The following is a 24,382-nucleotide window of genomic DNA, read 5'->3' on the forward strand; positions in this document are numbered from 1 at the left end:
TCATAATTTCTTTTTTAAGAGAGAGTTTGGTATAGGATGCATGTACTTGCTGGACAGACAGAGACAGAAAAATGGAAAATGAGAAATCACTCTCTGGGGGGATGGCCACACTGCAATACCTTCTTCTCCATTCTCTTTTGGGGATTTTGGGCACGCTTGCACATGTGCCTGGTGTGAGTTTCGAGCTTCTGGGTCTGGAACTTGAACCACAGTCAACTATGTGGGAGTCCAGTGACATATCATCATACCCAACATCACAAAGTTCTAAATAATGGAGGTGATTGCTATGGATTTTCCAGTCTTCATATACTTCAGTGTTCCTACTTGCATAATTTTCTTTAAGCAACCTATATTTCAAGAAATGGAACTCTTGACCAGAAAAATCATGATGCACAACCTTAAAAGCTAAAGATATTCTGCAAAAGATAGATTAAAAGTATTGATGAGATTAAGAAATGACTAAATGAATAGTACCATATACAACTGTCTTGGTTCCCTGTAAGAGATTAATGAGAAATAACATTAGTTGCTTAATTTAGAATTAGGCAACTATGAAAATAAGATCAGCAACAACTCATAACATCCTAGGGGAAAAAGAACATTAGAACAATTACCCTAAGGAACAGCAAAATCACAAATTAACTATTCTGTTGTTTTAGTATGTCATATCATTCCAAAGTGGATGAAGAGCCTGGGTTATGCAATAGGTAATAAAATGATAAATTAATATGCTTTAGTGTAAGAGATTACAAGGGATAGTTCTACAGCTTCTACCTAAATGTCACTGATAAATGCATTATGTTTTGCATTAAATTGATGTTAGTAAATTCTAATCTTAATTTCTTCTAAGAAATTTTATTTGAATTTGTATGTTCAGTTTTTAATGGAAAGGATTCAAATAATAACAATACCACCTATCTTTACTAGTTTCTGTTTATTTTTTGTAAGGTTTATTTTTTTTTCTTTCTTCCATGAGTGAGGGAGATAGTGAGAGAGACAGAGAGACAGGCAGATGGGCAGGCATCCCAGGAGGATCTTCATATCATGACCCAGTCCTACCTTCAGCCAGCCCTGGATCATGGCCATGCGTACTCAGTGTGTTCACGGAGGTCTCTGGGTGAGAACCCAGAACCTTCCCATATGTGTCAGCCTTGTAGAGTATTGTATTACTGCTGGGCCACCATTCTGTAGAAAATGTGACCCCAATTTCTGCTTATTCTGTTTGTATAGGGTACGTTTTCTTTTAAGCATCATAAGGTCTTTAAAAACTCCAACGGGTAAGAAATATCAGCAAACTAATTCTCACAATTGCCCCTAACCTTAATTTTCACTCAAAACAGTAAAAAGCAAGACCAAATTTGATTAACCTAGATCAAAACCATGTCACAAAGGCATCTGATGACTAAGTAGTTTAAGAGCAGGAGAGGACCAAGTGCCAGTTAACTGAGAGGCAGTAACCAAGGGCTTCTGCTAAACATCAGTGGATTCGTGGATCACCAAGAGTCAGGGGAGAAATGGGGAGGGGAAAACTCCCACTAGTACTGCGTGTTCTTCAGAGGTGTGTGTGACAAGCAGAGGGCTCAGTTGTGCTTGTATTAAAAACAAAACAGTGAAACTGACTTGTTTCTTTTATAGTTTCTTTCTGAGAGAGAGAAAGCTCTGACTGGGGCTTGAAGTTCAGCCTCTGACTTGTCTTACTTCTCTGTCTCTCCAAGTGGATCTCTGCCCTAGAACATTAATGAAAGCCAAGTTCCAGAATGTGGTGCCCAGCAGTGCTCAGTGTGAAAACATGTCTGCTTGAGCAGGCGGGAACATGAATGTGCATCTGCAGGCCAAAAAACAATGCAAAATGTGCAGCAGGGCCCTGTAACCCCAACATGGAAAGACAGAAATGATATGGAAAGATGAAAATGCTCAAAGTAGGGGATTTAGAAAAGAGTTTATTTCTGCTCACTAGCTTTTACCCATCCTATTCTTCTTTTTAATTTATCCCATTTTTTTATTTAAATCTCTTTTTAAGGCCCCTGGCGTTTTTTTCCTAGGTATATTTTAACTGTATTTAACTAAGTAAGACTGAAAAGTGGGGATATAGTTGTACGGAGGAGCATACCGTTTATATATTTTCTAATTAAGCAGCCAGGAAGCTTTCACTTGTCTAAATATGTAGTTGGATGGCAATTATTTTGTTCATTGTTTGCATTTTGAACGAGAATTTAATAGGACTGTTGTATTTTATTATATTTATTGTTTAAAGATGCTGTAATTGGGATAGTTGGCCTGGAAGGCTGTGGTCAGAGTCATTTTGTTTAATAGTATGGCCTGGAGGCTGGTGATTCAGTCCAAGGGTTGGATTCAGTCACACCTTTAGTAGCTAAACTGGATTGGACTAGTTTAATACTGGGAGGAGGCCCTTTAGGGTTTGAAATGTTCTCATGGGAAATTAGATGAGTCTTGACGAGGTGGTTCTTTACCCTTCCTCAGGCTGCAGAATTCAGAGGTATGAAGGTGTGTGGATGTGTGTGCATACTCATGGGTATGGGCTCTGCTTTGTGTGGCCTCAGAGTCAGACACACACAGATCCCGGAAAGTTGTTTATTTTTTTTAAAGTCACCAGCATTTTAGTTTGTGAAGTAAAGTCAAATTGCTTACTTACCTTACCGATTGAACTAAAAATGTTGAACTCTGAGGGCAGAAAGGGTGACTTCTAACCCCTGTCACATTTTTAAATCCTGAAGAGCCAATGTACATAGCTTGTCACGTAATGCATCTATGTTCAAGTGAGGTGCATGAGTTAATATCTGGTAACCATTTTTACTGTGTATTTTAACATGCAGTTTTAGTGGATACAATTTGGCATTTAGTATTTGGAAAGAATACCTGCGTATATTTCTTTGTGCATTTCTGGCTCTCTTGAATAAATTAATTTACAGAAATTCTCTTTAATGCCAAACCTCTCATTATTGTATGACCTTGAGCTTTATATAGTAAGCTGTTGCCCAAATTCTTCTACTTCCATTTTTGAGGAGCAAAACTGAAAAAGTGACAGAGCTACATTAAGAAGGTGACTCCTCTGTTGACCTTATGGAACCCAATGAACTTGGTAGCTGTTTCTATAACAGGTTCGCCTTACCACAGTCCTACTTTTTGTTGCATCTGTGATTTTAAAAAGTGCCACATAGTGGGCTGGCCCCATAGCCTAGTGGTTAAGTGAACTGGATTCCACATGGCCAACTAGAGTTCAAATCCCTTGTGGCTTGAAAAACACATGGGGCACATATGGATGTGGTACCCAAAGTCCCAAAAAGAGGGATAAATGGAGGAGAAGGGATTGTGGCATGACCATACCCGACTTGGGAGTGCTTCTCTCTCCCCTTATTTCTGTCTGTCTCTTCCTGGCTCACCCTTTGTCTTTTATCTAATTCTGTCTGTCTATCTATATCTATCTATCTGTCTGTCTATCTATATCTATCATCTATCGATCATCTATCTAGTATTTAATTGTATGAATGTAACACTATGGTATCTTACTGATGGATAGTATGTTTGTTAATTTTTTGTTATTAAAAATGTTGTATTGGGGCCAGCAGGTGGTGTGGTAGTTAAGGCACTGGACTCCCACATGGTTGACCATAGATTCGAGTCTCACACCTGGCAGCTTGACAATCATGCTGGGCACATGTGTGTGCATGCCCAGAATCCCAGTAGGAGAATTATGGAGAAGAAATCGACACATGGCCATCCCTTCAGGAGGAGTGATTTCTTGCTTTCTCTCTCTCTTTGTTTCTCTTTCTGTCTCTATTGAGTACATGTGCTTTATGGTAAAAATCTTAAAAATTAAAGTTAGAATACCAGGAGTGGGGGATGAGAGAGTATTTATCAGTGTGCCAGGGTTTTAAGAAGTATGTCACAAACATGAGTTTCTCTTCCTATATATATGCAACTGCCAGTCCTCTAAACATAGGGCACTGACTGTTAAGCTCTAGAGAAGGTAGGCTTCAGTGTAATACACTCTTTGCTTTGAAACATGGCATGACTTTCCTTCATCACGTTTCTCTTTAATAGCCTCTTACCTTTGTCTTCCGTGAAAATCTCTTATAGGAACAGCTGGCATGTCTCTCTTTTATTATTTGATAGGCCCCTCTACTAGTTTCATTTATTTTGATGTTATTTATTCATATTCATGTCTTATTCCATGATATAAAATAGCTTAAGTTTTTTTTTCTACCAGAGTAAAAATAAGTTGAGGGACTGGGAAGTGGTGTGGTGGTTAAGGTGCTGGACTCCCACATGGCCAACCATGGTTTGAGTCTCGGACCTGGTGGCTTGCTTTCTCACTTTCACTCTCTCTTTCTCTGTAACTCTCTGGTCAATTAAGTAATAATAAAATAAAATAAAATAATTTTTTAAAATGTGTAACCCTATCTCTTTTTTTGGGAGGAGAAAGGATGTTTATCCTCTAGTCAGTAAGGTTTATTCATAGCAGTTCACTAAAACATAGGCATCGGAGGAGATATTTCTTAAGCAAAACCAGTACTGTTTTCTCTATTTATTGAAGTCATTAAGGCTGTTCTGGGTTTATTGTTCTTTGTGGAGTGAGAGTCATAATTCATTAAATATCTTTTAATTATTGAAGTAGTTAGATTCTAATCTTGAAATGCTAACAAAGCTTGCTATAAATTACAGAGTGCCCTGTGCTTGATTGCTGCCCTGCTAGTAGAGAGTAACTTGTATGAAAAAAGAAAAAAACAAAAAAGTATTTCAAATAAACTCAGGCATCTAGTTTTAAGGACAGGGAAAATTGCCTCATACTTACTGCTACCTTGGAGTTCTTTGTGTTGTTTCTTTCAACGATACATGCCCAAATATGAGCATACAGGAACATCTACACCCAATTACACAACTGTGTGGGTCTCCTGAATGTTCATTTTGATTTGCTGCAGGAGAAGGGACCACCATATAATGAGGTTTTTTTTTTTTTTTTTTTTTTTTGAATTTTCTTTGGAGGTGGGGGGCGGGGGGCGAGATGACATTCTTTTTGTACCAATAAGAGCAGTAAGAACATGTCAAGCCTGAACATGAATTAAACCAGTCATCTTCAGGAATTTGTTATGGTAACTGCTCTGCTGTCATAGGCTAGGCGAGGCATGCTGAATGTGTTTTCCTATTGTGTGATCTTTTGCAGAGCAGATGTTAGGTGGCTTCATGTGTTTGGTGTGGATTGTGTTTTGGAGTATAGAGGTTGTTCTAAGACTTGTCTCTAGGCAGATGCTTGGATTTATTTTATTTTATTTTTTTGTTTTCTTTATATATATATACACACACACACACACACACACACACACACATCTATATATACACCTCCATAGAATCTCTTTTCAGCTGCTTGCAAACACTTGAGTGTACACTATTCTTCTAGTGAAGCCTGTGTGAACCCAGTCATTTGTTTTGTCTGTGCATGTTCCCAAGCAGTGAAGCATGCTAGAGAAAGCCATACCGTAGGGCAGGTCGATTTTACTGTGACTTCATTCTCACCAGCCTCAAATATTCTCATCCATAGTCCTTTTTCTTTTCTTTCTTTTTCTTTCTTTTATCTTCTTTCTTCTTTTCTTTTTTCTTTTATAATTTCTTCTTTAATGGCTAAGTGGGGGCGAACTCACCAGAAAGCAACAGAAAGAGAGAGAGAGAGAGAGCAAGAGAGAGAGGGCACCCTCTCCCAAACGGTGCATAGTTATGCCACAATTCCTTTTTCCCCATTTCTCCATCCTATTGGGATTTGGGGAACACATGCACATGTGCCTGGCATGTTTGTTAGAATATGAACTCCTGAGATCCAGCTCCTTTCGCCACTATGCAGTAGGGCTGGCCCTCCAGCAGTCTTTTTCTGTTTGTGGTATTTACTCCCTCTCTCCCTCATATCACTTTTTACTCCTACCACCTTTTTCTCATTGTGAAAAGACAAAAAGACTTGGGACCAGCAGTTAGCGTAATGGCTATGTCGCTGGACTCCCACGTAGTTGACTGCGGTTCGAGTCTCGGACCTGGTGGCTTAAACTCACGCCGGGCATGTGTGCATGCCTGCCCAAGATCCCGAGAGGAGAATGGAGAAGGGATTGCAGTGTGACCATCCCCCCTGGGGGGTAATTTCTTGCTTTCTGTCTGGCGAGGGCACATGCCCTATAGCAAAAACCTCTCCAAAAAAAAAAAAAAAAAAGACAAAAAGACTCCTCCTCTCAGATTAAGTGAATGGAAAGCCTTCCTTTTTGCTACCAAAGCTACAAACCAACCTTCATTTGCATCTGCTCTTGCCATCTTTGCTCCTATTCAACACAGGAGTCTTCTCTCTACTTCCCCAAAGCCTGTTCCCTCCTGCCATGCTCTGTCTGGATCTCATTTCAGCCCTTGCCTCAGAAACCTCTTTTCCTCAGATCTTTAACCTCAACTGATGTTTTTCACTAGATTTTAAGCATGCTAACTTTAAGCCTTTTTTGTTAGTAAAACTATAATCAACAAAAACATTCTTCCTTAATCCCAGGGTTTCCCCCAGCTACGGCCTTATGTTATTCTTTGCTTTCCAGGCCAGGCTTCTCAAAAGAGTTGTCTTGGCCCCGTTGCATGGCAGTGGTGGTACAATACTCTGCGGTGCTGGAAGCTATGCGGAAAACCTGGGTTCTGTTTCTGGTTGACTTGTGCACGCTGGATGCATGGCCATGATGCTGGGAATGGCTGAGGTGGGGGATGTATTATGGTGTGAGACCCTGTTAAGGGTACTATGTGTCTGTCTCTTTCACTCTCTCATGGAAGAAATAAACAATTGTCTTAAAGTTGTCTATATAGTCCTTTTTCCCACTTCATACTTATTCCTCAGCCCACTTTAATCTGGCTTCTTGCAAACTAGAGGTTTTTGGCCACTATCCACTGGAACACTTCATCTAGAGTCACAAGTGACTTCTGCATGGGTAAATCCAGGAAACATTTTTTAGGTCTCATCTTATTTACTTCTCAGCATTTGACCCTATTGAACATTCTTTTTCTCCTTGAGATACTCTTTCTCTTTGCTTTCATGGTGCTGCTTTCTGCAGTGTGATCCTGCTTAGTTCCCTTTGCAGACTTAGCCTCTTTCATAGACCAGTGAGTGTGGAGTTTTTCAAGGTTGCACGTTGGACCTTCTCTTTTTTCTCATTCATGCCTGCAGTCTTCATCACTATACTTAGTACTGTAAATCTTAAGTCTTGGGGACCAGCAGGCGATGAGGTATTGGATTCTCACATGGTCGAGCATGGTTTGAGTCCTAGACCTGACAGCTTGAAACTCACGCCAGGCATGTGTGCGTGCAAGTCCAAAATCCTGGGAGGAAAGTGGAGGAGAAGGGATTGCTGTGTGGCCATCCTCCCTGGGGGGTGAATTCTCACTTTCTGTCTCTGTCTCTCCAGTGAGCATTCATGCCCTATAGCAAAAATCTCTCAAACAAACAAACTTAAATCCTGTGCATTTAATTTTCTAAATATTTCCTGAACGATCCACTGCTACCACATTCTTCTGTAAACCACTATGGTCTCCTTCCTGAATTCTGTGAGAGTATTTTTACTACTTTAAATTTCTTCTCCATCTGACTTTAGGTCTGATCATTTAATCTCTTATAATCCTCCTTAATGCATTTTAATGACTTTCCATAGTTCTGAGAAAAAAAATCCACAATCCTTTAAGAAGTTCTTGAGGTTCTGAAATACCTTGGCCCCTTGCCATCCTGAGCCACATCCCCCCACCTCCCACCGCTTCCACCCCCCTCGCCCCCCCCACCCCAATGCTGGCTCCTTGTCTGTGTGCTGGTCTCCTTGTAGTCGTGCTCCCTGCAGCCATAGAGCTCATGCATGTTTCTGTGTCACCCTGGCTGCTCTTCACCAGGTTTTCTTTTTGTTTACTCCCAATTTCCTTTTGGGGCTGAGTTTTCTGTGTATACCAGGGACTATTCTCAGTGCTTTGCTGCCTATAACATGACAGATGCTTATTAAACATTAAGTGAATGAATGAACTTGCTATTTTGTTGACTGGAAAGAATTATTTATAAGTAGCATACCAAAGGACCAAGTTATGTCTTCTCTGATTACATTTTTATTACATTGTATTTCTATCAATAGATCCTTCTTAATAGCCTGTGCACATTACCGTTTTACTTAGTTTCAGGACTACTTTCACAAAAATCCTTTCTTGACACCTTGGGCCAATCATTCAGGTTTTTCAAACTTTATGCCAATTGCAGTCTATAATGGTCTCCCTCCCACACCCACACTCATTTTCAGTTTCTTCCTGGGAGTCACTGGAATTCTCTGTGATCCTGGTTCTGACTTCTGTAATTCCTGATTTTCAGTTTTTGTGAAGTTGCTGAGACATAGGTTGCAGGACATGTGTCCAAAGTCAGCTACGTAGGACTGAATCGCAGGCACCCGCGTTACAGCTCTGTGATTTTAACGTTGTTATTTGTGGTTGTTGTTACGCCTCAGTGTGACCTTTCCTCTCAAATATATAAAAATTGTTTTTTTAATTAAAAATTTAAAAGAATTGTCATAGAAGTCACATAACATAAAGTTTGCCGTCCTAACCCCTCTTAGGGTGCGGTTAACTGGCATTAAGTACATTTGCATTGCTCTGCAGCTGTCGCCACCATCCATCTCTAGGACGCTTTTCATTTCGCACGACTGAAACCCTGCTCCCGTCAAACAACTCCACATTCCTCTTTCTCTCCAGACCCTGGCAACCGCCATTCTAGTTTCTGTTTTGTCTTTTTTTCCCCCCTCAAATTGAGAGAGGAAATTGTTGTCTAATGCCCTTCCAGATGCTTAGACATTTTAAATATAACTTTTAGGTTTTTAAATTCAGTTTTTCAAAAATATCGGTGACCAAATGCTATCTTTTCCAGACTTAGTTATTTTACAGTGTACTCTACAGTTAAACGAACATAAAAGATCACATTCACTCTTATCCCCTAACTCTCCTTTCCAACACTAAATGTGCCTTTTTTTTCCCCCTCTGGGTTTAAAAGGCTTATTGTGTCTGTCTCTGGCTTGGCATAGGCAGTAGGCATGCGTGTGTGTGTGTGTGTGTGTGTGTGTGTGTGTGTATGTGCGTGTGCGCTGTGTTAGCTTCGAACTCATGGTCCTGCCTCAGCCTGCCTAGTAGCTAAGACTACAGGCATGCACCACTGTGTCCAGTTCAGAAAGGAGGAATGCTAACTTTAGTTCCCAAACTTGCTTCAGAAGGGTCACCTGGGAGAGGGGGCTAACTTGTTAAAATGCAGGTAACAAGGCCTTTCTCTCTATTGATCTGGATTTGGGCCCTAAAGACATCCCAAGTGTGGGAACTATTGGTGGAATCAACAGTATATATTGATGAGTACGGGTCTGGTACTAATTGAGGACATTATTTTATGTCTTATCATTCATTTTTCCCACTACCTCAACATATACATACACAGGTAAATAGTTTTTGTGTTCCTTTCTGGGAATTACCATCATAATTCTCATTTTCTCAGTAGCATAAAAATGATTTCTTCTACGTCTTTTTTATTTTGAGTTCTCAACTTCATATTGGATGTTACTGGTTGGTTAGTTCTTGGTTTATAATGCCAGATGTAATGGGTTCGGATCTTGACTGCCACTTATCAGATTTGTGTTCTTGTGGAATTTATGTAGCCTCCTTCTACTTCACCTTTTTTTTTTTTCTTTCATCTGTAAATTCAGGACACTAACACAACCTATCGCTTAGGATTGTTGCAAGAATTTAATGGGATAATACCTTTAAATTTCCAATACATCGCCCACCACACGCTAGATATCGACATGTATGTCTCTACTGTTGTTTTGTTACTGTCATTATTTTATCTAAGACATCTCAACTGGCCACGTCACCAGGATCTGAATTTGAGGGTACATGAGATCATAAGAAAGGAGGGAAACCTGGATCAGCAGTTGCGTAATGGCTATGTTGCTGGACTCCCATGTAGTCGACTGCGGTTCAAGTTCCAGACCCGGTGGCTTAAACTCACATCAGGCACGTGTGTGTACGTGCCTAAGATCCCAAGAGGAGAAGGGATCGCGGCGTGGCCATCCCTCCTGGAGGGTGATTTCTCACTTTCTGTCTGTCTCTCAAGTGCATACACCCTATAGCAAAAGCCTCTCCAAAAAAAAAAAAAAGAAGGAAGGGAAACCTAGAAGCAGCAATTTATGCTTTTGAAACTTTATAATTCATCTGTTTGTTGTTTGTACTCTATGCTTATTTTCCAGCAGAGAAGTGTCTTTGGGAAACCTCAAAAGGGTGTGTCCTTGTTTAGGGTATGGGGAAGTGATAATATGTACTCTGTTCCACGTGAATTGTTTTGTTTTTTGAGAGGTTTTTGCTATAGGGCACGTGCGCTCGCCAGACAGACAGAGAGAAACAGAGAGACAGAAAATGAGAAATCACCCCTCAGGGGAGATGGCCACGCCACAATCCCTTCTCCTCCATTCTCCTCTCGGAATCCTGGGCATGCACACACACGTGCCCGGTGTGAGTTTTAAGCCACCAGGTCCGGGACACGAACTGCGGTCAACTACGTGTGAGTCCAGCGACATAGCCATTACACTAACTACTGGTCCCTGTTCCACGTGAATTTTGATAAGGACTTGAAGTCCTGGTTAGGAGTCACAGATTTTGCTTTTGTAGAAATTAGTAAAAAGGAAAGGAAAGGAAAATGTCTCTTAGAATTTTTACCTTCTAGCCTCTATAACTCATTCATTCCTCCTTTATCCATTCATTCCTCTAAAGTCCATGTGTGAGGCAGATGTTACTCCAGATATGGAGAATATAAACATGCATATAACACAGGCCCTGCACAGTCCCACATGAGGAACCGTGAGATGTGTAGTTATAATGAAAGGTAGTGCACAGCCATAGAGACTGCAGACAGCATTTGGAAACCCAGGAAAGTATTTCCTGGAGGAGTTGATGGTGGACCCAAGTGTACAGGAAGACTTGGACTTGGCCAGGGAGTGTTGCATGTAGGTGTAAGCTATGCAGTGGACACTTGTTAAGCAAATAAAAGAAGCAGGAAAAACATGTTCTGTTTTGTTTTTGTGTTGGGAAATGGACTTGCCTCCTTTGCTTTCCTCCTGTCTTCTAAAAAGGAATTTTCTCAAGCTTCGGAAGGGAATTTGGATGTGGACTAGCCAAACCTACCTGTTTATATCCACTTAAATAGTTATTGAGTGCCAGTTGAGAATCAGTACAACCCAACAAAGTCTATGTTGTTTGTTTGTTTGTTTTTAGATTTTTTTGCCATAGGGTGTATGCACTTGCCCAAGAGACAGAGAGACAACGTTAGAAATCACCTCTCAAGGGAATGGCCACACCACAGTCCCTTCTCCTAAATTCTCCTCTTGGGATTTCAGGCATGCACAAACACATGCCCAGTGTGAGTTTCAAACCTCCAGGTCTGGGACTCCAACCGCAGTTGGAGTCCAGTGCCTTAACCACTATGCCATTTGCTGGCCCCAAACTCTATGAATTTAATTGTTTCATAGTTTTTAAAAAAATTCCTTCAGAATGACATACTGATCCTTGACTGGATACCTCTCACATCTGTCTTTTCATGTACTGTAAGAATTTTGGTTCAGGATTTTGTAATTCTTGTATCAGTACTAATGTGTTTTCTCAGCTACTTTTTTTCTTTATCTTAACTAATTTTAATTAATTGTCCGCTTCTAGCGTTTTCCTTTCCTTTTTTTTTTTTCCTTTTTCTTTTTTTGCCACTGGGCATGTGCACTTGTTGCCAGAGAGAGAGACAGAGAAAGGGAAAATGAGAAATCAACCTTTAGGGGAGATGGCCATGCCACAATCTCTTCTCCTCTTGGCATTTTGGGAATGTACACACATGCACCTGGCTTGATTTTCAAGCTGCCAGGTCCAAAACTTGAACCTTGTTTGACAATGTGGGACTCCTGTGCCTTAACTACCATACCACCTGCTGTCTTCCTGTCTCCCTAGTATGCTTTTTTTTTTTTTTTATTTTTGGAGAGGTTTTTGCTATAGGGCATGTGTGCTCAGCAGAAAGATAGAGAGAGACAGAGAGACAGAAAACGAGAACCCCCTGGGGGAATGGCCATGCTGTAGTCCCTTTTCTTCCATTCTCTTCTTGGGATCTTGGGCATGCATGCACACATGCCTGGTATGAGTCCCAGGTCTGGGACTCGAACCTTGGTTGACTACATGGGAGCCCAATGATGTAACCATTACAACATCCCATGTTCCCCACCCAGTATGCCTTTAAGTATGGTACTTTTTAAAATTTTGTTTCACATTCCTTGTAGTTGAGTGGATTGATGTTTGTTATGATATAATGTGGAAGCCTTAGCCTTGTGCTAATCTTCAGCCTCTTATAACTCTATGTATCATATTTTCCCACAGAATCCTCCCTAATTCTTATATGAACTAATGTATTAAAAATGTGCTTGAGGACTGGGGAGTTATTTGGAGGTGTCTTTACCAAAGAAGTCTCTTATGAAACCTGAATGTTCAGCTAGCTTTGGCAGTCTGTTAGGGTAGCTGGTGAGATCTTCATACCCTGTGTACATGTATACCTATATATAAATAAGTGCCCTCATACATATGTTGTATTTTGTCTAGAGAGAATGCTTTTTTAAGGTGGCTTTATATGTAAACATTGCTTGTGTACAAAATTAGTTTGTATTATAGCAAAAGACATTTGGAAGGATATCTTTTTGCTCTATGTTTTTGGAATATGTTAAGAGCCCTAAGCATACATATAAGTGGTTTGCATTTTTTAGTCTCACTTTCAAGTTTATCTTATGATCTTTTCTTGCTTTTATACTTTTTATTAAAATTTTATGTTATCATCTCTATATTTCATTTCTTTGTAAGCTGTTTTTACTCATTTATGAAAGAAAAGTTGGGATACAAATATATGTATTTAAAATATTACAATTTGTGGGGACCATCAGGTGGCATGGTAGTAGAGGCACTCCCACATGACCAGCCTTGGTTCAAACCCTGGGCCTGGTGTCTTGCTTTCTCACTTTCCCTCTCTCTCTTTTTCTTTCTCTGGTGAGTGCATGTACCCTATAACAAATTTAAAAAAAATAATAATAATAAATTAAATTAATAATTAAAACATCACAAATCATGATAACTGAGTCATTTAGAAAAGATTACATTTTTGTAGAAAAATATATAAGTAAGAGAGAAGCCTCTTTTTCCTAAAACAACAATATCAAACTGTATTACTTTAGATGGTAAAGGGTTATTTTAGGTGTGAAAGGTTTCCATAAAATTCAGAAATTAGAATAGATGATGCTCTACCATCCAAAGTGTCATGCAGGAACACAGTCACCATCTTCTCCTCGCTTCCCATGTAGTCTCATGCTCTTTGGCTAGTCAGATTTAAGATGAAAATGAAATTTCCTGCTCCTGCTCACAAAAAGAAAATGTTCTAGTAAAATTAAAACATTAGAGTGAAAATAAATGACTCCTGTGTATAAAGATAGCTGGAAAAAAGCTGGAGGTTTTAGAGATTAGAATATCCCAGCGAGACTATAGAAAGAAGGTAGGCAGGACACAGCACAGGCCTCCTCTGGGTGCTCCCGCAAATAGAGGAAAGGCAGATTGAGACTAAAAAGGGCGAATTGTTAGAAGATGACTCACAGTTTTGAAGACTTTTAGGCTATTGCTTGTTCATAGTGATTTCTAAATTTTTCCCTTTTTTGGCTTAACTAATTTTCTTTATCTACCACAGTCTTTTAACGGAAGAAAACCATTGCAGTTTGTGTTCCACTAAAGTGTTAAATATCAAGATAAAAGAGGTGATTTATTCAGACTCATTGCATTATACAGCAGCTTTTGTGCTGAAATGACTATGTCATTCTGAAGGAAGTTTTATGTTTTATTCACTTCGTCAAAAAACTTGATTCTTCAATGACTTTATTCATTCTCTCTGGGATTACTCAGTGTTTACTTTCTTTGCTAATGGCAGGGTTCTCATAACAACTTGCTGTTTCTTGCTCTGAGATTTGGCCAGTTCAGAAACACTAGTTCTTATTTCACCAAAATGTGTGAACTTTATAGAAACAAAACAATTTTTTTTAAGTGGGAGAACTTTAGATATTTGTTTTTGTCTAGACTGCTGTACACACCTGATTATTAATGTTGAATTTGGCAGATTCTTGAACATACTTCTATGTGAATTTAAAAAAGTGTTATTTTTAGAGGTCATTTACCTCTATTATTGCCATTGGATTTATTGTCCCTATAATAAACGTAGGATCACTTTTAAGTGATCACATTGGTGGCAATGAAAAAACAAAACAAAACATCAAAGAGCTTCCTGATAATCTCCGGGATATGAGTGTGGAGGTAATAGTAGCTACCTTTCTGGGCCATGAACACTTCAAAGGGCTATAAAACTACATGTAGATTACTTTGGAAGTCTGCTTTCTCACCAGATAAAAGTAAGAGTACAATTGCTGATTACCTTTAGAAGATTGACGGTGTATTTTTTCAGAGTTACCATGTAAACAGTCTTCCAACTCATAATCAAAATGATTTGTATCTTATTCCTCCCACACTGCCTCTAAGCCCTCCCACCTCTGGGTCACCAAATTTTTTTGAGTAAATAAGAATGTCTATGGAGATTGTAGACAGCCTTCCTTTATCGACTTTATGTTGATAAACAGATTCTGACTCAGTGATTTTTTGGTTGTAAGTGCTACTGTTTTCAGAACTCTCTTCCCACATTCGTTAGTGCATTCTTTTAATGCTTTGTTTTTGAAATCAGAGGTTCTTAACTGGTCTGACCTTGAATGAAGTTTCCATTACTGTATTTTGCCACTCTATATATGGGGGTATGAGGAGTCTTTTTCTCTCTCATATAGTTAGAACTGGCTTCAAAGTATCCCTATGGTTAAGCATGTCATGTAAGTCTCACAAATTAGAGACGAAGTCTGGTGTATGTGTGTGAGGTGTGTAAGTGTGTATGTATGCACACATACAAGCACATATGCATGCTTATAAAGATATAAGCCAGTACTTATTACCCATTGATTTATGATTTGAATTACTAACTAACCAACCTACTTTACCAAATTATCAGTAGGTATTTGCGTCATTTTCTATCTCAGCAGAAAGATATAATACAAAACTTATGAATTAATACATGGTACTCTCTGTCTCAAAGTTTATTAGTTGGGAAAAACAATATGTGCAGGTACATATTAGTGAATTAATAGGGCGAGCAAGTATGAGATTATGCACAGAGCCATATTGAGTAGTGCAAGCCAAGAGAATAAGGAGTTTGGAGTACAGAGAAAGGAATGAGGGTTAGGGAAGATTAATAAGGGCTTCACAGAGGAGGTAGGGCTTGATCTCTGCTGGGAAGGGTGAGTAGGATTATAGAAGACGGTAGTGACAAGAGAGGGCATCCTGGCACAGGGGCTGCTGTGAAATGTCATTGAGCTGAGCCAAGCTGTTTGTGTTGGGAGAGAATTAATGCAAGGACGCTGGATGGATGGGAAGTGTGCTGTTGGAGTAGTGGGGCATGAATCAGTTGAATGCCACAGATGCTCATGTATACATTCACATGTCACTTAATGACAGGGATATGTGCTGAGAAATGCGTTGTTAGGCAATTTCATCGTTGTGTGAACATCATAGAGTGTCCTTCCACAGACCTAGATGATAGAGCCTGCTGGAGGCTACACGGTACAGCCTATTACAGCACTGACATCATACGTGCAGTCTGTTATTGATGCAAATAGTATAATGTGGCCCACGACTATATTCTGATTATAAGACAGATGTAGACTTTGTTGGAAGTTATATATATATCCTAATCTTTTTGTTTTTAAGGTTTTTGCCATAGCGTACATGTGCTCACCAGAGAGAGATGGATAGAGACAGTGAGAGGGAAAATGAGAAATCACCTTTCAGTGAGGATGGCCACACCACAATCCTTTCTCCTCCAGTCTCTTCCTGGGTTTTGGGCATGGACACACATGTGCTCAGTGTGATTTTCAAGCTACTTGCTCTGGGATTCGAACCAGAGTCGGCCACATGGAAATCTAGTACCTTAACCACTACACCACTTGCTGGCCACTATGTGTCTTAGTCTTTATATTTTCCTTGCTACATTTGTTTTTGGCATACAGAAGTTTCTGAGAATTTTAAATGTTTGGTGAAAATCTCTATAGTTTAACACTGGCTTGGTATTCATATGTTCCGGAGTTGTTAGGTATATAGATACATATGTAAATATAACGTTGAACTGGCACATGGGAAAACTTATTAACTTGATGACTCTCTTCCTAGGCCGGACCTGATAGACATGAATACTGTTGCTGTTCAAAGCAACCTTGCAAATTTAGAGCATGCTTTTTATGTAGCAGAGAAAATTGGTGTTATAAGACTTCTGGACCCTGAAGGTGAGTTGTTTCCTTATCTATTTATGGACTGGCATGAAAGTCTGGTCAGAAGTAATCTATCAGCATCATCAACTAATTCATCTATGTTGCTGTATTTAGATGTTGATGTCTCCTCACCTGATGAAAAATCAGTAATAACTTACGTGTCATCTCTCTATGATGCATTCCCGAAAGTCCCTGAAGGTGGTGAAGGCATCAGTGCAAATGTGAGTAGGGGCCTTTCCATTCATTAATGACCAGTGGACCAAATTCTTTAATGGTACCATTTACAGTTTTTCACTGTCAGTGTATTTAAAGAATTCAGGTCAATGTGCTATTTAATAAACTAGAACTATGTGAATTTTATGGTACCCTTTTATCATTAAAATTGAAGTATAAATAGAAAATTATTTTCTGTGTGTCATAAAAAAGAAGGCTATTCAGAGTTACAGGTCATTTTTTTGAGTAAGTTATAAACCACTGAAATTTTGCGATTTTTATTTTTAGCTTGCTGCTGCATTATAGCTGCTGTCTGCTGTCCTTCTGTGTGTCTAGAACATCTCACTTTCCATACAGTTACAAGTTCATTAACTCATATGATCCATGGAATAATTTAGCTAGATTATTTTTGTTCTTCCCTCTTTAGAATTATTTTATTAAGTCATAAATGTACAACAGTTTCTTAACTCCACACAAGCACTTACATTTCTTAAAAGGAAAAGGTTCTTACATTGTGATTTACACCATGATCTGGATTATAGCTTTTGAAAACTTTGACAAAAATTTTAAGAAAGGTTTCTCATGTTATCTTAAACTTAATATATGTAACATTATTAAAGAAGGACTAATTCTCCACTCTTACAAAGACTACTAGAAAAAGACCAACAATTAAAAAGCTAAGAAACTATCTCAAAGGCTTTAAAAAATATATATATACACACACACACACACACACACACACACACACTCCAATTCATTCACATAATGGCCCTCCCATCCTCTGTGGTGTCTTCTGCCATATCATTGCATATTTATGCATCACTGACTTAAGAGTTTTCTTATTAACAGTGTTACTCCAGTAGCCTGCAACTGTTCTATTCCAGCCTTTGGGCTCTCATCCTCTCCTCTTTATACAGTGAAACGCGTGGCAAATGGGAAGTAGTTCCTATGGGAGCCTCTTATTTTTCTGACTTCAAAGGGGGGGCCCAGAGGCTGGTTATTAGATTTGGCCAAATTAACAGAGCTGCTTACTAAGCAGGCCAAGATTTCTAACACACAGCTTTGGGCTCTTCATTAGTTCACTGTGTTTCAAAGGTTTGTGTAATACAGTTCAGTCCCACATTTTGTAGTAATCATGCTAACAAGTGCTTATGTGTTTCTGGAGAGAACAGGAAACTGTGTATGTGTTGTACATTTGAGAATAATCCCTTTTCTGGTGGGTTTCTCCAGACTCCCATGTAGATGTCTCTTTTTCCGTGTTACTTTGAAGCTCATCCTGGTGAACGAGCTCCCTTTTCTGGTCTCTTCCATCACTTCTGCGTGCCATTGTATATAGACTGATTTCCATTGTCTTCCTCTCATTCTTTCTCTCAAAGGTTTTGTCCTGTTTGGATCCCTGAGCAACTTGTTCCCACGCTTACCCTCTCACAGTTCATTGTCGAATGTTGCTTCAGAATGTTTCTTGTGGCCAGTCCTCCTTGTCTTGTCTTCTCACTACCTTCACCCTCCCCTGCCTCTCATCCTTTCACTCTGGAAGGAGGATGGATGATAGCTTTCTTCTATCTTTCCATCTCCATCTTTCCCCCTCTTCCCAGCAACTCTGCATACAGCTGCCAACTTAATCTTCCTAAAACCTTTAGCTTGGAAACTTCAAGTGGCTACAAATTTAAATTGCCTGTAAATTAAAATCTGTTCTGACATTCAAAACTCTGCATATATTAATTCTGCTTACCTACATTTTAAGGTGTGATTTCCTGACATGATCTTTTTACTAGTAGCCAGGGCATTTCCATATCAGTGTCCTGAATCAAGTGGAACTCCCCTGGTTTTCATTCATTCCCTCTCCCACCAATAATTACTCATAGGTCATTGTAGAACTACTCTGAACCACTTTTTCAAGAAGCCTCTCTTTAGTGAACATTTTAAAGCATATATGTGTTTACCAGATTCTTATTTCACCTTTTTTTTTCTTGGAGAGATTTTCGCTATAGGGCACGTGCACTCGCCAGACAGACAGAGACATAGAGACAGAAAGTGAGAAATCATCCCCCAGGGGGGATGGTCACGCCACAATCCCTTCTCCATTCTCCTCTCGGGATCTTGGGCATGCACGCACACGCGTCCGGCGTGAGTTTTAAGCCACCGGGTCCGGGACGCGAACCGCGGTCGACTACGTGGGAGTCCAGTGACATAGCCATTATGCTAACTGCTGGTTCCCCTTATTTCACCTTCTAGGATATATTTTTTCATTATTTTAACACTTAAATACTGCTTTTCATTTTGCTTAACTATTTATATTATGAATCTCTCTTGACTCCCCATTTAGGCGATAACTTCTTGGTTAGATATTATGTCTGAAAGTAAATTTTATTACAGCACTTCGCACATTCTTTGAGCATAATATGCATTCATCAAATAATTAATTAAACATAGCAGTTGACGGTCTTCTAGTTTACTTTTTTTTTTAAAAAGTTTGCTTAATGGGAAAAATCCCACCATATGCATTTCCTGTAGTTTTCCCTTCTATCTGGTCTTCTGCATGTTGTATTACTCTTTCGAGTTTCAGAAACACAGTGGATTTAGATCTAAAACAACTGGCAAAGATGGCAACTAATGTGGTTTATGTAAGCCATTTCTCTCTCTCCTTGAGCTCTGGCAACTGCCCCAAATTGATCATAGCATTTTTTCCCCCATCATAGCATTTTATTTACCTTCACTTAGATGCAGCCTCAGAAGCTTCTCAACACAGTGCTCCAGGCAGCCATTCCCTGCATCAGAATGGGCACTCAAATATTCGGCTAGTGTTAGCAGTTCTGAATGTGGGACCAGCAGTTGGCGTAATGGCTATGTCGCTGGACTCCCATGTAGTCAACTGCTGTTCGAGTCCCAGACCCGGTGGCTTAAACTCACGCTGGGCACTTGTGCGTGTGTGCCCAAGATCCCAAGAGGAGAATGGAAGAGAAGGGATTGCGGCCTGGCCATCTCCCCTAGGGGTGATTTCTCACTTTCTGTCTCTCTGTCTCTGTGTTTCTGGCAAGTGCACACACACTATATCAAAAACCTCTCAAAAAAAAAGTTAAATAAATAAAATAAAACAAAAATAAAATTTGCCAGAGAGCATATGTACTGTTTGAGAGAAAGAGAGAGAGAGAGGGAGAGAGAGAGAGGACAGAGCACACCCTTATGAGACGTGATCACATCATAATCCCTTCTCTTCCACTTTGCCCTCCCTTTGGTATTTTAAGCGTGCAAGCTCATGTGCCCAGCATATTTTTCAAGCCACAGGGTCTGGGCCTCCTACCATGTGGTTGGCCATGTGATATCCAGCCACCCTAACGACTAGTCCACAGGCTGACCTGAAGGCATGTTTTTTTAAGGGTTTATGTTGAAAGGATTGGGGCTGATGAAAAGAGACAAATGTCTTAGCTGGTCTCTGTCAGGCTTCAAGATGTGTAACTTCAATATTGATTCTGGCTCAATCTAAACTACAGACCTGAACACTCTCTGTCATTGTATTATCCTAGGATGTTGAAGTCAAATGGATTGAATACCAGAATATGGTGAACTACCTCATCCAGTGGATTAGACACCATGTGACCACAATGTCTGAGAGAACATTTCCTAATAATCCTGTAGAACTCAAGGTCAGTGTTGGTACGAGAGAAGTGGGATTGATTTGATTGTAAACTTTTAAATAATGCTATAATAGTTTTGTAATTTTAGAAGCTCAAGATAATTTGCCCTTGGCAAGCCACTAATATGTAGGCAAAATTTTTATTTACTCATCTTTCTATAACTTAGAGAAAATGGAGGTAAACATTAATAAATAAACATAAGAGGAACAACATCTAAAGAAATGTATAGTTTCTAAGCTTTGATTGGAGGAAAAATTGAAGGTTTAATTTGAGAGACAGAACTGGAACTGATATCGCCAAATTACTTTTGGTGCGTGAACAGTGCCCACCAGATGGCTGGGATAGGAGGGCCTCTAGGAAGCTTGCACAGATGTGACAGTGGTTGGGAGTGTGGCTCGGTTGAATCCTTTTAAAAACTGCTTTGCGGGAAGCCGGTGTTGTACTTAAGGCAGCTGACTCCTACCTGGCCAACCAGTAGTTTGCGTTCTGGACTAAGGCCTTGGAAAACACACCAGGTTTATGTGTATGTGTGCCCAAAAACCCAGAAGGAGAAGGAGCAGAGAAGGGATTGCAGCATAACCATTCTCCTGGGGGTGTTTTTTCACTTTTCCCCTCTCCGTTGTCTCTGGTGACCCTACATGTCCTCTAGTGCATTAAAAAAAAGAAAATAAATAAAACTGCTTCAGAGGGGTACATATTATGCTTCACCATGAATTTGAAAACATTTATCTTACTTTCAGTATAAGTGAACTCATGGTTTAATAAAACATTTGCTAATATCGAAGAACTTAGGTCAAGCTCATCGAAGCAAAGACTTTGTAGAAATGTAAAAGATGTTAAAGAATAAATTGTCTCACTTGTACGTTTGGGTTCATAATAGCAAAACAGTCTATTTCTAGACACTGAAAATATGAATATTGACTACAAAGCCTTGATTCCTTGATTTGCTAGTGTTGTTTCCATGGTCAAACTGGAATTATAAAACTCTGTAATAACCCAGTGTGGTCCCTGTTAAAGTTATTCATTGTGTTCTTGCATCTGTACAGAACATCTGTGGAACAGCCCTTATCCACAGTGCTGCAGGGAATTTGTCCTTGGCAAGAAGTTACTTGGCATCTCTTGATAGATGATTTTTAAGTGCTCTGAAGTTGTTTGTGTGATGTCTCCCCATATGGCTATGAATCTTTGCAGGGAAGGAAAATTTTTCCCTTCTCTTACCACATGGTACCGAGAGCAATGTTCAGCACATAGTGGCATTTAGTGCTTAATGACTGACAGGCATCCTAAAACATTGCATTTTGAGTTCAAAACAATTTTCAGATTTTACATTCAAATACACCTACTTCCAAAGGGTTTCCTATTGTTCATGCCCTTGGGAACATTTGTAATGGCTTCTCTTTAGTGTAGATTATTAAAGTTATGAAAGAAGTTTAAGTGTTCGCACAGATTACTTGTTGGTTCTGGAATAGGACATATAAAAGAAAGAAAATACACCATGGGGAAGTGTCAGATAATTGCATTAGCCCGCAAAATATTGAATGAATTCTTTAGAAATATGTCTGCCTAGGGACCAGAAGTTTGTGTAATGGCTATGTCGCTGGACTCCCATGAAGTCCACCACAGTTTGAGTCCCAGACCCGGTGGCTTAAACTCAGGCCGGGCACGTGTGCATGCGTGCCCAAGATCCCGAGAAGAGAATGGAGGAGAAAGGATTGCGGTGTGGCCATCCCCCCTGGGGGGGGTGATTTCTCGCTTTCTGTCTCTCTGTCTCTCTCTGTCTTTCTGGCGAGTGCACACGCCCTATAGCAAAAACCTCTCCCCCTAAAAAAGTAAAGCAGCATGAATTAGGATGAATATGTAAGTAGTAAATAATTATCAATTGTGGAGATGTCTTATCTACATTACTTTTATTTAAGGGTCTTTTATAATAAATACAATAAATTATATTTAAGCAGTTCCCTAATTAATATCTACAAACTAGATAATAGTTTATTTATATGTTTGAAACTTCTATAATATTAGCATCGTTAATGAATGGCCTTTAATTTCACTTATTAAGAAAATCTGTTTAAATTGGCCAATGTAGCCTTAAAACTAAATTTTAGCCTGATCTCTCTGATAAGGATTCTTTTTTCAAAGATGAAACCATGAAGTAGAACATTTTTTTCCCCCTTCCTTGATGGGAATTGCATCAAATCATTTATCTAAAAACTGAAAACTAAGTATAGCATTTAGAAACTGCGTGTTTCCGGCCTGCCTGTGCTGGCATGTGCTGCTAAGATACTGTGCTCCACAGGCTAGGACCACATGGAAGGCCCAGTTTTGATTCCCGGTCCAACAAGGCCAGGCGTGGTGGCACACGGCCGTAATTCCAGCAAGTTGGAGAGGTTGAGACAGAAGGACTGCAAACTTGAGATTGGCCTGAGCCTTAGCAAGACCCTGTCTGAAATGCAGATGTGGTGGTGTTTACCCGTGGTCCCTGAGACCCTGTCTTTAAAAAAATAAATGAATTATACACACACACACACACACACACACACACACCTATATATGTATATATTAATTCTGTCTGCCTACATTTTAAGCTATATTTTCCCAACACGGTCTTTTTACTGATATCCAGGGCATTTCCATGTCAGTGTCCTGACTCAATGGGACTCCCTTGACATATACATATATATGTGTGTGTGTGTATATATATATAAAGTATGAGTTTTCTTGTTTGGATGATGGGATATTTTTAACAGAGCCATAGTAAACACTGCCGTGGTTTATTATTTTCCAGATCCCGCTGTGGCACACGTGGAATCGTGGCTCACATAAATAATTACACCCTTGTCAAATCCTGTACAACCCAGGTCACCAACTGTCTGGGAATTGGTATTGTTTATTATGAGTGTCGGTTTTTTAAAGGAATTCCACTGAATATGTATGACATAATAAATAGCATTTGAAGTGGTAACACAGTGAGATAATGAAAACAGGTCTTTGAAGTTTGGCCCTTAATTTATGTTTTCCTTTCATTTTAGGCACTTTATAATCAGTATTTACAGTTCAAAGAAACAGAAATTCCGCCAAAGGAGACAGAAAAATCAAAAATTAAGCGTCTATATAAATTATTAGAGGTAAGCTGAAGTTTCCTTTTTATTGTCACATGTAATCTTTGTCTTTATTTATGTATTCATTTTTCACACCTTTGCTTCATAATAAATCCTTTTTTTTTTAAGATTTGGATAGAATTTGGACGCATCAAACTCCTTCAAGGTTATCATCCAAATGACATAGAGAAAGAATGGGGAAAACTCATTATTGCCATGCTCGAGAGGGAGAAGGCCCTTCGTCCAGAAGTAGAAAGGTAGGCCAGCGATGTTTTTGTCTTGGCTATCAGGTGGCCTCTTTGCTCTTTTGAAAAGAACTTAATATTTCGAGCCAGGCAGTCCTAGGACCAAAATTTGCCTTTTCCACTTACTTGGTTTTGTGACCTTGGACCGTGTAGTCTTTTTGAGCCTGCATTTTCTAATCTAAAAACTCTTTCAGGAGGTTATAAAGAGCAAATCAGTGAAGTAATGTATATAAAGGACTCAGTAGGTGGGATTAGTGTGTACATCTCATTTAATGAGGTGTTAAGAGTTTTAAAGACCATCAACATTTTCTGTAAGAATTTCTTAAACTGGCCTTCCATCATCAGGCCTGGATCTAGAAGCTCATAATGTCAACAATGAAGACATTTTATTTCTTGTTACAGTTTTGATTATGGCTCTCTTTCCATGGGGCAGTGGAAAACAAAGATCTAACCTGCCTTCACTTAAAGGGCAGTGGGGTGGTGTCTCAAAAATATTCAGTAGACATCAGTTTACATTCCCTTTCTGCCACAAATCATCCCATGAACTAACTCCACTGTCTCTTTGTTATCCTGTCTGTCTCCCTATACTCAAGTGTTTAGGATGGTACTAGTTAGTCTCCAGGAAACATTTGTTGACTTCAGTGTCTCTGCCACATTTCTCTTATTTTTTTTAAAGAATTATTTTTTCTTATTTAACTTTACTTATTTATTTTAATTTGACCAGAGAGGAAGGGAGGGAGGGAAAG

General features: G+C 39.4%; 1 protein-coding gene across 1 annotated transcript in view; it reads left to right on the forward strand.

Annotated features, from left to right (window-relative positions):
- The window catches only part of DST (dystonin), a 576,919-nt gene that overhangs the window by 334,552 nt on the left and 217,985 nt on the right, over positions 1 to 24,382 (forward strand). The window contains exons 10-14 of the mRNA XM_014588047.2: positions 16,348 to 16,460; positions 16,560 to 16,666; positions 20,183 to 20,302; positions 23,323 to 23,418; positions 23,521 to 23,648. Of these exons, the coding sequence (XP_014443533.1) occupies positions 16,348 to 16,460; positions 16,560 to 16,666; positions 20,183 to 20,302; positions 23,323 to 23,418; positions 23,521 to 23,648 (564 nt within the window). The remainder of the gene's footprint in view (positions 1 to 16,347; positions 16,461 to 16,559; positions 16,667 to 20,182; positions 20,303 to 23,322; positions 23,419 to 23,520; positions 23,649 to 24,382) is intronic.

The sequence above is a fragment of the Tupaia chinensis genome, unplaced genomic scaffold, assembly GCF_000334495.1.
Source record: "Tupaia chinensis unplaced genomic scaffold, TupChi_1.0 Scaffold000256_1, whole genome shotgun sequence".
NCBI classification, from domain to species: domain Eukaryota; kingdom Metazoa; phylum Chordata; class Mammalia; order Scandentia; family Tupaiidae; genus Tupaia; species Tupaia belangeri.